Here is a 15,417-nt window from a genome sequence, read left to right as displayed (position 1 = left end):
GGAGCATTACACAGTCTGAAATAGCAACATGAAGCCTGTGTGGATCAAGGGCAAAAAGGACATAAGCCATCTAGAAGGGAGAGCATGCAATTCCAGGCCACCAGATAGCTCATGTTTACCAATAATTTCATCACCCTTCCAATAGTAAGGTAGTGCACAAGAAAAGGAGCAGGTAGAGTGCAGTATACACACAGTGATGGAAGGAAACTGAGGAAATGGGCATGGAAAAAGGTGCTGAACTAGTGGCTCCTGTATCAGCAGTAAGTACCTGTGAAGAACAAGAAGCCAGAGTTCTCGGGGCCAGAGGGTGATTTTAAAAACAGTGCAAAGCATCAGTTACAGAAAAAGCTACCAGGGAGGTGGGGAGGTAGTATACAGCTACTCAAATTGTGAGTGCTTATAGTAACTCATGGCCCACAGAAGTACATGTGATCTGGTTGGTCTGAATGCTTACTCTTGACATGGTAATCTTTAACGTGTTCTTCATTTGCAAATTGCTTCTCTTGCTGATGTGATCTTGTATGACAATGGGGAAAAGGGTTCCTTAACAAAAGCTCACCTGTTGCTATTTCCCCTCTCCCCATACAATAGGATTCTGTACCTCTGGCACTACTACAGACAGGCTATCTCCTCTTACCTCTTGAAGCCAGATTGAGCATACAGTTGCTGGCTGCCAGAATAGGATTCAAGTCTGAGGTTGATTTTCTACTTACGATGTTTCCACCTAATGACTTCAAAAACAGAAATTTATGTCACCCTTCTCCATCACCTTCACATTTTTATGTTAGATGGCAATATAACATGTAGACTCTTTATAAATGTATACATATTGAAAGCTCAAAAAAGATGTATTGATAGAAAATTCACTGCTAAAAGCAGAATTAAAAATGTAAATTTTACATGTGGTCAGGAGCAATTTCACATTTCTTACAATTTGTTACAATTGTTATTGCAAGTAAGCACAACATACTGCAACATTTCTTATCTGTTCTCCACCCAGAGTTCTTAATTGCTGCAAGACAGCACAGAAAACCTTTGTCTTCTCTTCAGGGTACTCTGAGATTGCATTTGTCAAGATGTCTTTCATTAGAGAGAGGCTGCAGGCAGCTCCCAGAGTTAATCCTGTAACCAAAAGATTATGAAAGTGTAATGTGTGCTTTATTGCTTGGGTTTTAAACTATGTTCAGACTGTAGAACTAGGACTGATCATGTGGAATACAGGCAGATATAAGAAAAGGAGCCTTTGCATATTAAAGGGACTGTGACCTTTGATTTCAGGAAACTGAGGCTATAATTTCATCAAATGATGAAATTGAGCTAATAGCTCACCACTTCTACTAAAAGGGAAATCCATTCTCTGCTTCCAGCTGCCCATTCCAACTTCTTCCCTTGCAGCCACTTTGACTGAGTAAATGTTTAGGTGATGTTTCACCCAAAGATGAGTCAGCTTCAAAATGTTTTCAACAGGCTCTTCCTATTTTTAAACATAATTTTCATCATAATTTGATCTTTCTTCGCATATGTGTACATTCTAGTTATTCTCCTCAGGTATGGACAGGTAGCAATTGAAAAAAAACCAAACAGTCCTAACGCTGAATATAGTATTCTTTTTCTCACTAGAAAGACAATCTATAACCATATGCATTTATTTTAGTAGTTATAATTTTTTTTTAAGATCATACTTTAAAAAATTTTCAATATTATAAAATGGTAAACAGTGCCTTTCTATTCAAAATTGTTAATAGACTTTAAGTAAGCTATGAATGTTTTGAATGAACACTGGAATTCAATTAAAAATATAGATCAAAAGATACATAATTTTTAAATGGCTTTTCATTAACCAAGTAAAGCAATATTTAATTTTGTGTGTTTGAAACAAAAATTTAATCAGAACATGTTTTGCATTTAAATCTGATTAAAGAGAGGAAATACTATTTCTGGCTGGCAAACTAAACTGTGTATCTCTTGGTTTAGAACTAGTAAGTCTCACCTTCTCATACCTAGGTTTTATTTACAGATTTAAAAAAGCAGTAAACATTCTCCCTGCTTCTTTTCAATTCCCAGCTACTTGTCAGCTAAGAACAAGCTAGTCATTGACTAGAACTGGATGACTGATCTGAAATGAAAAGGTATTCTAAATGGAATAACAGAACTGCCAAATACAGTTTACCACTTCAAAAAAGTGGCTTCAGGCATATAGCAAGTAATTTTCATCAGATATAGGGTTTGACTTTTCTTAAAACTTTGGCAGTAAACTTGCACAACATAATTTATCTTTAATTAATTTAGGCTATCATAGTAAGTTTAAATCTATTTCTAGTTGTTATTTCTAATTTCAATAGAATTTATTTAAAAACTAAAACCTAGTCTAAATTTGTCTAAAAAAATCTCTGTGCTTACCTTAAATATACAAATTGAGGTATAAAATTTTTAATCTACAATAATTAATGCTCTTATGATTGAGAACAAGATTAGTTAATGCATATTAGCTATGCCAGTTTAATCATAGCCTTTTTTCTAATGTAGAGCTAGCATGCAATGTTGCCAACTCTCTCTGTGGTTCTGTATGGGTCTCTCTCTGCTATACACCACAGCATGGTACAGAGATCACAAAACAAATATTGCATGACTTAGTACCAGAATCAGTATTAACAGAATAATTCCTTTGCACTATTATGACTCATGGGGCCCAAGATAATATTGCTGGTCAGTACTGCACTGTGTCATGAAGACAAAACTGCACCATATGCTGGAACAGTAGCCACAGCCACCTTGATCTGGGAAAGAACCAAGCATGCTTAGGAATGAGTTGCATAGCCACTTCACACCTTCAGCACCATGGTATGCAGCAGCATCCCTTACCGCAGAAGAATCTCCTAAGTCTGAACAAAGTAAAGTCTACTGACCGTCATCCATGCGTTTCACCACATTCAGATCTGGGATCCTTGCAGGAGCAATAACAATTGGATGGAACACCCCTCTAAATTTCATCTCAGGTCCTACCAGATAGGAATAGACTTAGACAAAAGACACTTTCCATAATGACAACTCCAACATAGTAGAGAGTAAGCTTAAGGATGAAAATGCAAAAGGAATGATAAATGTAGCCCCACTCCTCCCATGCACACTGGAACTATGGCAACAAGAGCCATTCTGATTGTATACATACCCACACTGGTGTTCCCAACCACAAGAGGTGCTTTGGGGTGGGCAGCTTTCAGCTCCAGTAATTCATCTAAGCTTACAGGAGAAATCCATGTCATTCGCTCCCCATGAAAAAACAGAGTTCTTTTTGGTTGATTTTCAGCCATTCTCTGATGGGGAAATAAGGCAGATTTAAATATTTAGACATATAGACAGGTGCAAGGTCTAATAGACACTAGACTGAAAGTCAAAAGAAGTTCTTAAACAATGGTAGTTCTACTTAATCCTTCAAAACTGGACAGAAATGGGACTGTTATGCTGGCTCTTTGCACAGTGGTGAATTTCCAAACTGCATTGGTGAAACGTCTTCAATTAATTCCAATGAGCTAATAAACAGATTGATTGATAAGAAATAGCACCCAAGCAAAATACGTAGGAATAGATCCTGCAATCACTGAAATTATTGGAAAAGTGATAAAAAATACTTAGTGAGGTGTTTGCATGCTTAGCTTGCTTGGAGGTCACCAATGACACTGGCAGCAGCATCCCTTTCTAGATTAAGCATGCATGTGGATGTCTCTGGCTGTTCTAGCACTGTTCATTGATCACTTGGAAATAGCTTGTGAACTAGTGGTGGTATAAATGCATAGTCAAGTACCCCTGTCCCACAGCTATCAACGTTTCTCCATAACCAGCCAGCTAGTTACAGAGAATTTGGCTTTGAATCTGTAGATGGACAATAATGTAAAGCAAACAACTTTCAGTTTTTATAGGGCGAGTACTGCTGTCAATAATTAAGGATGCCTGACACTTTCCATTCCAGTGCCCTTAGTTCAGCTGCTTATATATTTATCATACCTTAATCACTTGGGCTAAACATTCCCTGGTCTGGGTCGCTATCTGAGGCTAACACTTGAAAAGACCAACAAAACTATTAAGCCACAAAATGGGGAAAATGTATTGGTTTGCCAGTGTTAAAAAGTGTTTGCCATTCAGGTTGCTGAGAAGCATTTGTGTCTTCAGTACTGCACTGAAAACCCAGTTTAGATTACTTTGTCTTGTCACTCTTAACTCTGCAACTTCATTTTCCCAATATGATTATTTTTTTTGTATGTGAATATTCAATAAGCTCACTGGAAAAATAAAAAGAAATATGATTTTGGATTTATATTAAAATGTTATGACATTTCTTCTGATGAATTACTGCTAAGCAGACTTCAGAATGAGTTCTGAACTATGGACTACTAAGGAAAAAACAGAGCTAAAGAATAGTCTGTAAGCAGGAAAAATTACCATTAGTTCTGGAGGAAATATAAGCTCCTGGGTGGGATCTAAGGGCTGGAATTCATCTGTTGAAAATAGTCTGATGGAAACCTTAAAAAGAAAGAAAACAAGCAAAGACCAAGAATTTTCTCTCATCTTTAATTCAATTAAAAAAAAAAAAAAAAAAAAAAGCAAAACCATAAACAAACCATGAGGGTCCCACTGAGGTCAGTAGAAACTTAGTAATTCGATTATCATTTGGATTTGGTGCTAAATTACCATGCATCATTTGGAGCTGCTGAGGTGAAGGAAGTGTTCATAACAATTTCTTAAAGTTCACTGCTAACGCAAATGACAGTGTAGACGCAAGCAACTGAAAGACTAAGTACAGGCTTCCTGTAGTCCTACTGTAAGAAAGTAGCTGGTCAAATATTCATATGGATAAGAGGTTTCATTTAAAATTACAACCATAACTCTGATTTTTAAGAGTGTATGAGTTCTTCAGACTCAAGTCAGCAGTTAGATTCCCGAGATCAGTGGTTACATTCAGATCATCACTGATCATTGATTTAAGACAGTTTCACATATACCCTGATTTCCTGCACAATGTGATGATCACTGTATGAGTCAAGCTAAGACTATTCCTGAACTTGACGAACTGCTCAAATCTCAGCTCTGGAGATCCAAACTACCTTATACCAACTACCTGCCACCTCATCACCTCCTCATACAAATGTACACAAAGAATCCTTAATTTTTAGAAATATCTCCAAATTTCTTGTGAGGAATAATAAAATATCTTATTTTACAAATAATATTATGTAAGGTGAATAAGGTGGAGGATAAAAATGGCAGAGTATACTGCATTTACTTTAATTACAAGAAAAAAGCCATGCAATATTCTTTCTATAAGTTTTATACCTAAATAAGACAGGTAAAATACTTAAAACCCTACCTTATCTTCCTTAGCAAACAAATCATCTTCCTGATCCAGGCAACACTTTCCATTTGCTTTCCTTTGACAACAAGCAGATTCCTAAAGTACGAATATTCCATTAGTGAACTATTACCCAGAATGGCAATGAGTTAAAGCCTAGTTAAGCCAGTAAGAGTGTCTCTTTATATTTCAATGAAGTTGTAGATGAAGTTTAATAATAAGCTAAATGGGAAGAATTATGTATTAAAGAAGTGATATTAAAAAATAAAATCATCAGATGTTGAAGTCCTTAATACAAAATAATTCATACTATTTGAAATTCACTTGACCTTGTGAAAGCACACATAGATGGTCTGTATTAGTTCTTTTACTCACTGTTCACTCTCCCATTTCTTTCACCGTAGGTTTCTGACATATTGCATTACGTGATAAATTACTAAGAATATTGATCCAAATTCTGCTTTGATTTATGCTGGTACTGACTCAGAGTAAAACACATGGAGTTACTTCAGATTACTCTTCATAATCCAGGCTACACACCAAGTTCATTTGCATTAACCAATTTTTGTAATGGGTTAAGCCACTATACACCTTACTAGGACCTAGATCTTTTAACAGAGGGAAGAGATGATCTTAATGAAAATCTTGATGGTTTGTATACATATATACACTAATGGGCACAATCTAGTATTCTTATCATCACTACTTACCTTACAGAAGGTTTTACAGGCATCTAGGATTGGCCTGTATCCAGTACAGCGGCACAAGTTCCCTGAAAAAAGGAAATGAGTAAGAAAAAGCTTTGTTCTAAAGCATGTAGCTTTAAAGTGTCACATATTTATATGAGGTTTGTGTTTTTGAAGCTTAAGGAGAAGTGTTTGCTCTCCGAAAAACAAAAAAGATCAGTGTCACAAGACTTAGGACCCTGCAGCTCCTGAGGAAAAAGACTATTATTTCAAGGGGAGTATGAAATACTCCCATACTTTGTATGAAATACTTGAGAGCTACACTAGAGGGAATGCTGACTACAGCTTAGTATGCAGGTGATTGTACAATAGAGATTGTACAATATTCATCACCCACTCAAAATGTTTTTCTCCTTCCTCCTGACTTATTTCTAATAGTGAAGGAGGTCAACATCACACCTTCATCTGAATTCACCTCATAGTAACAGGAAATGCCTTTGGCTCCACAGTGACTCTAGAGCACAACAGACAACAGAAGGCTATTTTACATGGAATAAACACACTCACACTTTCCCTTAGTGAAGATGGTTTGCATCTCTCTGCCATATTTAACTGGTTTATTCCTACCACAAAGGGGGTCTCCCATGAGGCTTCTGAGATTCTCAACTCCAGATGTAATGGGATCTCAGAGACATTCAGATGCAGTTACTTCTCCAATAGGACATTTTTGCACACCTGATTTAAAGCACTCCAAAAGACATATATGGGGATGTTTTCAACACCTGTCCCAGAAAAAATCCACAGCTGCATGCTTCATTTTCCAGGAGAAAAGAATGACAGAGAATACAAGGTCTGTATGCAGTAGCAACTCTGCTGGGAAGCACAATTTTTATACATACATACACGCATACATGTGTACTCACACAGACATGCACTCACATACACAATACCTGAAGAAAATGGTTCAAGGACATACCTACAAATGAAAAAGTGGCAATATTTACCAGCCAGAGCTGCAATCATCTGCTCTGATGTTGGTTCTGGGTAGTTTCTTAGCAAAGTGTATATGGACATCACCATTCCAGGGGTGCAGAAACCACACTGGGAACCATGGCACTTGGCAAGCCTTTCCTGAAAAGAAACACCACAAATAGCACTCCTCCCAGTGTACATCACCATTCTAATGAACTCTCTCTTAAACAGGAGACACCATACCAAATGTTGTTTTCATAGTAAATCAGACTTTTTAAGCAAAACAATTTAAGCAACCTCAAATAAGAATAATTATTTTGAGTGTGATGCTCAGCCACATCTTACTAAGGAAGCTAATTAACCTTCAGTGGACTTCTGTCTTTTTTGCCTTTATACTAGAACATCAGCTAAAGGGGTATTGTTCAAGATGCGCCATTAGCCCAAATAGAGCACAAGCCTGATCCACTCCAACAATTCTTACATATCAACTATTTGATCAGGCTGTTAGTATTAAAGCAAGATCCATCATAAGCCATATCTCAACAGCCTTGATCAACCAACCATCAGAAACTTGTGTTGTCTTCTGTTATCATTTAGCAGGGAGAATAATCATCATATGGAATTCCCATGTCCTAAAAGCACTGCCACTCAAGCCAGTCTATACAAAGGAAGAAATGAGTAATCCTCTTACACAGTGATACTGTACTCTCACCTGAACTGGATGAACCCTGGTTTTTGTACTTCCAACACCTTCTACTGTGGTCACTGCTGCACCATACAAAGAGCAAATGGGAAGCAAACAAGCATTTGCTGAATAATGTCTTTGGAACATAAAGGAGAAAAAGAACATGAATATTATTTTATTATAATAAAGATGCATGAATATTATTTAGCTGTCAATCAAGACATAGCTTATATTTACAAAACAGTCACTATCAACATTTGGAATGAGAAGAGAATAAGCTTTAAGGAAGAGATCACTTATTAGCTGTGTCTCTTGTCCCCAGTAAAAAAACCAACTTATCTATGAAGACAGTTCTGTGGAATTCATATCTTCCTTAATACTTTAGTCTTTTCCAATTGACCCCTTATCTCTTGTGCCCACAAGGAACCTGTCAAGTGTATTCTGGAGGAGGAAGATGGGGAAGGGAGGGTTGGTGTAGTCATTTGAAGGAAGTAAAGAATTGCTGCTGCAAATTTATAATCAAATTTCTGACCCAGAAGAAATTCTCATGTAAGATAAATATCATTCTAAATAGGAACAACATACCAAAATGAAAATTCTTCAAAGCTTTTCATCATTAGCAATAAAATATTTTGTTTTACTATAGCTGAAATGTTTCTTTTCAAATGTCATTCTGACTGTTTTAATTTCAACTCTTACAATAACTTGAAGCATTTTCATTTGCATTTCATTCCAATGTAATGCAATTGCCAAAAGGAACAACTGGGACATTTTGACCTTTTCCCCACCTAAAAAAAATATTCAGTTGACAATGACATGTTACCATTTAACAGTATGACTAGGGTTTTCTCAATTTAAAAGTAATTTATTCCAGTTTTTAGCTTGATGAAACTCAGGTTTTGAGTTTCAATGTCCTCCTTTTTGTGGGTGGGGTGTAGGGAGGGAGTTCAGTATTAAAGGGATGGTAAGACTCAAACTTCTGCCTGTGCTATCTTCCCATCAGTCATATGACAGAGCTGCAGGTAGGCATCATATTCCAGTAGTCAATACAAAGGGTATTAAATGTATGCCTCCTAAAGAGAAAACTCCTTGTAGGAGCTGTCAGCATATATGAGCAAATTAAGCATTTGAGCATGGTATTTCAGCAAATTTACTACATAGCTGAATTAACACTATTTTTTTACAGTGTTCTCTTTTGGATTAAAGTGATCCTTCCTTTGGACTCTTCTACTATTAAGTACAGATTTTACAAGTTTGTTTTTACAGTTTCATATCTGGAAATGGTATCTACAGTCATAAAATTCTATGTGTTTTTCAAAATTTTCTGTTAAGAATACCGTATCTTCTTTGAAGCTGGCTCATAAGTTGATATCATCACTGTGCAGGCACCACAACCACCTCCTCCACAGCCATACTTAGTTCCTGTAAGACGGACTGAAAATACTGTTATTAGGGAAAAAAAAATTATCAGGTGTCATTTTGATCTTTATTCTGCTCAAATGCTTGAGGACACCTTTTTTTCCTAAACTGCTAAGGAACATAGAATCAGTTTGGTAAAACAGCATATTTATCAGACTCCTTTCTATGTTGGATTAAAATTTTCAGTGAAAATAAGATTGAACCTAAGGAATGACATGACCAAAAACCTGTTCCCAAGAAAACAGAAAGCTTGATTCCGACTTTCTTTTGGAAGAGGAGTAAGTTGGGACAGAAGGAGGAAGTGAAAAATAGTTTTCCAAGTGAAAATATGAAAGGAAGAAACGTGTAATGGGCAAAATAGCTACATATCTGAAGTTCCAGTGGAACACTAAAATTAATATCTCAGTTTTTCCCAGAAGGCCCATTTATAGTCCAGATATTAATCTTGCACCTCATCTGAAAGATCACACTTATGAGAGAAGTGCTCATTTCTATGAATCTGGAACAGTGACCAATCTGAAGCTGTGAATCGACAAACAGCTAATTTAATGTTCTACAGCCACCAAAAAGAAGATGTCTTACTCCCCATTTCTTCCCCCTCTTCCCAGTGTTACCTGGTCCAAAACCCAAGACCTCTTGCATCAAGTCTTTTTCTTACCAATCCCTTCCATGACCTAATGATGAGCTGACTAACTAGCAACTGACTCCCTAATCCAACTGAAAGTCTCTGTTTTTCCTGGATTAGTTTTCTGCTGGCCTAATGAGTGTAATTAGTACACAGAGAGGTCTGAGGAACTCCACAGCTGGCACAAGGTGCAGGAAGAGAACTGTCTACCAGGAGCCAGGAATGATGGAAGTTATACAGGCCGTCTTCTCTTCACACCACGTCGTCAAAAGAAAAATATGTTTGTCAATGTGAGGGTTAGCATTCTTCACTTGCAGTAAAGCTTTGAGGTGCATGTATTGCTTTAAGGTCTTATCTAATCAAGCTCTACCACTTTTTCCACTCTAAAGTGCTTTACTGAGAGCCCTTTCACAGACATGCTAACCTGTCAGATAAAGCAAATACATTTTAAGATACAGTTTCTTCCCTTCATGCACTATTTACTTGTTAATTTACAATGGGGCTTCCAGTTATAAACAGTGGTCTAATGTGCCAATGCTATGATATCTAGCCTCAAAAAAAGGATAAGATGCTCAGAGAGGTATTATACTGCACCTTGCAATTATAAAACACATTACTGGAGGATGCTACAGTTCCTCACGCTCACTCAGGCAACCATTCATATTATAGAGTTTAGCAGCATCAGCTTAAGATATTTCTATCCTGTATTTTTGTTCCCTGTCATTATTTTTTTGTCTCTTTACCAAAGTTAGCTGTCCCCCAGCTATGTTAACTCAACTATATGTGGAGGCTTGATGTGAAAAGGATCAGTTCCTGTAACTGGCTAACAAAGTGGTCTCAGACAGAGCTGGGCAGGTACATCTCGGGGAATAGCACACCACCGTACAGATCTAAGCAACAGAGGGCAGGAATACTACAGGTTGACATTTAAACTGTACAGTGAAACCAACTAGCTCCTGAAAAAAAGTTAATCTCATCTTCATTTTATAAGCAGGGTACAATGATACAGAAAGATTAAATGATTTTTCAAGGTGTCAGAACAAGTCAGTACAGAACTAGATTATCTCGCTCACCAACGCACTTTAACAATGAAGTACAACTCTTGTGGTAGGGCTGGTAGTGAGCTACTTGGTGGGTCTTGGTCTCTTCTCCCAAGTAGCAAGTGATAGGACAAAAGGAAATGGCCTCAAGTCATGCAAGGGGAGGTTTGGATTGGTTATTAGGAACAATTTCTTCACTGAAAGTGTTATCAAGCACTGGAACAGGCTGCCCAGGGGTTGAGTCACCATCCCTGCATGTGTTTAAAAGACATGTAGATGTGGCACTTGGGGACATGGTTTCGTGGTGGACTTGGCAGTGTCAGGTTAATGGTTGGACTCGATCTTAAGGGTCTCTTCCAACCTAAATGATTCTATGATTCTACTTTTTATAGCCCGATAGAGTCTGAAGTTGTTCAAGTTACTGAAGAATAATTTCATGACCACCGTAACTACAGCAACCTATTCTGCTCCAGACTCCTCCTTATGACTGACCAGTAACAAACACGTTTCAACTTAAGTTTTTCTCTGACACAAATGTAAACTCTCCCGTGTGAATTCTATAGTATGCAGTACATCACTTGCCCTCTGGGGGTATGTTTTGTGAGACAGTGTAGGAAGCTGCAAAAAGGGAGATTCTGCTCTTCCCCACATCTGCTTCCTGCTCCCAGCTGTGAGTCTCTACACACGTGTTCAGAATATTATGCAACAGCTTCATAAACACTGGGAATAAGCTTGTGGCGCAGCAGATTTTGGAAATCTTCTAAGAACAGTTGAGAGCAGACACACGGTCAAGTGTCTGAAATGGTGAAGAGAAAGAGAACAAAAGATCAGAGCAAGCACTGCACAATTCGTAGCAACCCAGAAAGCCACTGAGCTGTGGACTGAAACCAAGACAGGAGGAAAGAACCTTGTCTGCAAAGACAAAACTGGCAGCGTGAGAGTTCTAGCTCTCGCAACTTCTGTCTTGTCTAACTAATTTAATTTTTTTGTTTTAAAAACATACTTGTTCATATTTACTTACTATTAAACCTGGGGTTTGAGTTTAGAGACCTGTTTGGAGTTCTTATCATAAGAAAACATAGATTACCTCAAAATTCCAGCATTCTCAGGGTCTCATCACAAGATCTCCCCTTTCCTGGGAGAGACTTTTACAAAACTTGGAGACTCCTATTCTGTCAAGCTTTATGTATACTAGCCAAAAGGTTCTTAGGTTTCTTTACAGGGGGAGAGGGGAGGAACACAGATACATAAATACCTGGCATAGGAAACTAGGCTAAAAATACAGCAGGTCACAGAAGAGTATTTGGCTTAAGAAAGACACATCATTTATTATGGTTGGTTTATTTTAAGGGAGTCACAACTTCCTTAATCAGGTAAGTCACCTTTTAATTATGATTTATGAGAATTTTGCTCGAATAAGGCTTTCAAGTGAGTGACCTAAGGGAACAAACAAGAAAAGGATACGTCTCTTTCGCAGATAAGACAACAGCATTTGTTCAGGATCAGCATTTTTCTCTACTATCTGCAGCAAGAAATGAAAAACAAGTTTTAACTGAAAAACCAAGTCTTTCCAAAATTCAGGGCACAGACTACATTCCCACAAAGCCAGAAGAGAATCCTTCTCTGGTTCCCTCTCATAGAGCCACACTAATTGTCAAAGACCACAGAGCAGTTTGGGCTCCTTCTGGAAATTCCCTCTCGGACAGATATGTTTCCAGGAAAGAAGTCCCAGGGCACCTTGCAACTACTAAAAATAACTGCTGCTCAGTGAAATGGTGTTTATCGTCACCCACGCTAGAAAAAAAACCACAGCAGAACTTTGCTACAACAGAGGCAGCATACCATAAAGAATTAATGATTTGCACATTTTACAGTCTCCCTGGCACTGTACTGGAACGAACACTAGAGGAAGCCTGTAAGACTATCAGCAGGAACCACTTTTCTTTTAGCTTTATTTATATAAACTTTCCCTTGCTGTAATGGACTAACAACAGAGAGCAACAGAAATCCCTACATTCTTGATCAATTACAGTATTTCTTATTCTGTTGCTTAGAATCAGCTAGTTCCTTCCAGTTGCATTGAATCAACCAGTTTAATTTTGTTCTTGCAATACTATCTTTATGTTGGCCAATAGTCCTTATTTTGGCACCTGAGTCTTGCTGAATTTCTGTTGTGCCTCTGAAGATCTGATGCCATCTGATACCTCTTCTCTGACACCATCAAAGATGAGAAGCCAGGCACATACAAATGAAAAACGAGTTGCTCACCAGCCAGATCTGATACCCAGCTGAAAGTCTGCTTCACTTTGATGTGTTTTTTTTTTTCTCCCCAAACGCAGCAGAGCTAACTAAACTGGGATGTTGTAATCACGTTTGTCCTCTTCTGCTGCTTCTCCCCTTCCAACAGCACTTGCTGTACGCAGAAAAGTGTTAGCTAACTAAAGTAACACTTGGAGGCTGATTGGCTTCTTACGCAGCACAGAGGAGATGGGAAAGAACGCATCTGAAGGCTTGCGTGAGGATTCGGTTACACTCCCATGAGGAAAAAAGGAAACCAAACACCCGTCGCGGTTACTTCTGGAACAGCAGCCCCCCTTTCTCCACACTCTTCCCGGGCAACACTTACCTTCCTCCCATTCACATAGAAAATCAGCTCCTCAGTCCCCGCCGCCCCTTGCAGAGACATTGTACCCCAGCCCCGTAACCAGCAGCTGCAAGAAACCCCCGGCAGCCGCCGCAGCGGCCGCAGCTGGAGAGCCCTTAGCGGGCGGGGGCGGGGCGGCGCCGCAGCGGGGCGGGCACGGCGGCGGCGGCGGCGGGCGGGGAGCGCGGGGGAGCCCGCGAGGGCAGCCGCGCCCGGCGGTGCCGAGCACCGCGCCCCGCCGCCGGGAGCTGCGCGGCGGAGCCCTGACAGCTACAGGTCAGTTGTTCTTAACATTCAGAGCTAACCGCGATTTATTTACGGGGTCCTTTTAAGGCACCTTCAAACACTAAGACGTGCCTCGCTTTCTCAGAGGACGTACGCGTTCCTCCAGAGCACAGTGGCGACAGTTGCAACGCGAACTGTTGTTGCGTTCTGACGATAAAAGCTCCGAAGGTAATTTTAAACTGTGATAAAATCCAGCAAGGTAGTGATCGTGAGCCCAACGGGAACTTTGCATGAATGGGCACTCGCAAAATGATCGGCAGTAACTTCCAGGTATATAACCTTTTGTAAGGGCTACTTGTGCAAGCAAGGGTTTACAGAATCATAAATATTTTCCTCTTCCTGTTTAATCTAAATATATAGGATCAATTTTCCTACAAATTTTAAAACAATCGAAATCTCTATGAATGGTAAACTAAAATACTAAATGTAAAAAAAAAAACACCACCAAACAAACAGATTGAATAAACATGAGAAAAAGCAACTTTGAAGCTATAAAAAGTTCAAAGTACCTTATCCTTAGCAAAATAATCTTAATCCCTGTGACAGCTACAGATTAATTTTTATCTCAAATGTCATCAGCTGTTTTTACAACTTTTTCCTGGCAAGAGCTTCTAATATATCAACTAATCTGGTAAAAGCAGCACATTTAGTGAAGATTCAGCAGGCAATGTAACATTATTTATGCAGTACCTAACGTAAGCAACCATTTTGCAGAATAATTAAAAGAACTGCATCCTAGAAAACAACAAAGTCAATTTTCCCTGTATATAGAACATCAACTTGAGCAACAAAACCAGTAGGGATGGAGAAAGCAAGGAAAGAAAGGCAGTAGCAACAATAATATGATTTCAGAGTTACTAAAAATAACTTCTGCACATCTTCAGGTCATTTTCTTTATCCTTTGTTACTTTGAAAGATATCTAAACGAAAAGGAATGCAAGAAGCTAAGGCATAAAGCCCTAGGCCTTATACTTTTATTGAAAATTGCATGCTTTTATTTGGAACACCATAGCAGTCTAGCTGGTAATACCTGAGGCTGTGTGGAACAACAGGACCTTCACTGAAAAAATAATTAAGACCATCTCCAAGATTACTTTTTTCTGAGAAAATGCAGCAATGGCCTTCTGTTTCTAGCTTTCAGGCAACAGAGAGAAACAACCACTCAAAAAACCACTGTGTTTTGCTGCTACAGTGCCAGCACAGGGAACACAAGTTGTAACAGATACTTCTGTTGCACTTCTAATGACAGAGCTGGTGATGTTGATAAACAGTGAAAGCTAGCAAGAACATTTCAATTAAAAAAAATCCCAATTAATTACAAAATTGGTAAAATATAGAAGAAAAAAGGTATAAAAATATTATATGTGTAATTCCTTTTTAAATAATATTGAATGAGGATAGAATCTATCTTCCCAACCATTTCTGCACCTCTTTGTAACAGTCATGCTAAGGTAATGCCATACACAGCATGTTTCAGAAAGAAAAAGGCTGTTTGCTGAAACTTCTCAGATAAACATTTTGACAGCTCTGTTTTGCAATACAGATCACATTGCCTGGGTGATGAGGTCAGTTTCATATTGGAAGAATTTTCATACAGATGGAATACTTTCTTTTCCTGTGAGGTTCTATATGAAAACATCTCATCCTTAATGCTGTACATTTACAACCTTTGCATGGTCTCTGGAACTGGTGACCACAGACAGACAAGCTCTCTGTT

The 15,417-nt window shown here is 38.5% G+C and overlaps 1 protein-coding gene across 10 annotated transcripts in view; it reads right to left on the bottom strand.

Annotated features, from left to right (window-relative positions):
- Positions 1–13,549, bottom strand: part of AOX1 (aldehyde oxidase 1) — a 46,684-nt gene extending 33,135 nt beyond the window's left edge. For 4 of the 10 annotated variants that reach the window (XR_007507027.1, XM_049808288.1, XM_049808282.1 and 1 more), the window contains exons 1-12: positions 13,398–13,549; positions 12,236–12,293; positions 9,025–9,121; positions 7,715–7,823; positions 7,035–7,161; positions 6,055–6,116; positions 5,363–5,443; positions 4,438–4,518; positions 3,170–3,314; positions 2,907–2,999; positions 971–1,122; positions 638–731 (exon numbers count right to left, since the gene is read on the bottom strand). Coding sequence is in view for 9 of the 10 variants with exons in the window: in XM_049808288.1 (XP_049664245.1) it covers positions 638–731; positions 971–1,122; positions 2,907–2,999; positions 3,170–3,314; positions 4,438–4,518; positions 5,363–5,443; positions 6,055–6,116; positions 7,035–7,161; positions 7,715–7,823; positions 9,025–9,121; positions 12,236–12,293; positions 13,398–13,457 (1,159 nt within the window). In the remaining variant the exon portion in view is untranslated. The other 6 variants (XM_049808295.1, XM_049808303.1, XM_049808312.1 and 3 more) reach the window with 6 other exon arrangements.
- Positions 13,550–15,417: the final 1,868 nt, after the last annotated feature.

Source organism: Accipiter gentilis, chromosome 1 (assembly GCF_929443795.1).
Source record: "Accipiter gentilis chromosome 1, bAccGen1.1, whole genome shotgun sequence".
Taxonomy (NCBI): Eukaryota; Metazoa; Chordata; class Aves; order Accipitriformes; family Accipitridae; genus Astur; species Astur gentilis.
Note: the sequence above shows the minus strand (reverse complement) of the source record. Positions and strands in the feature narration are given on the sequence as shown.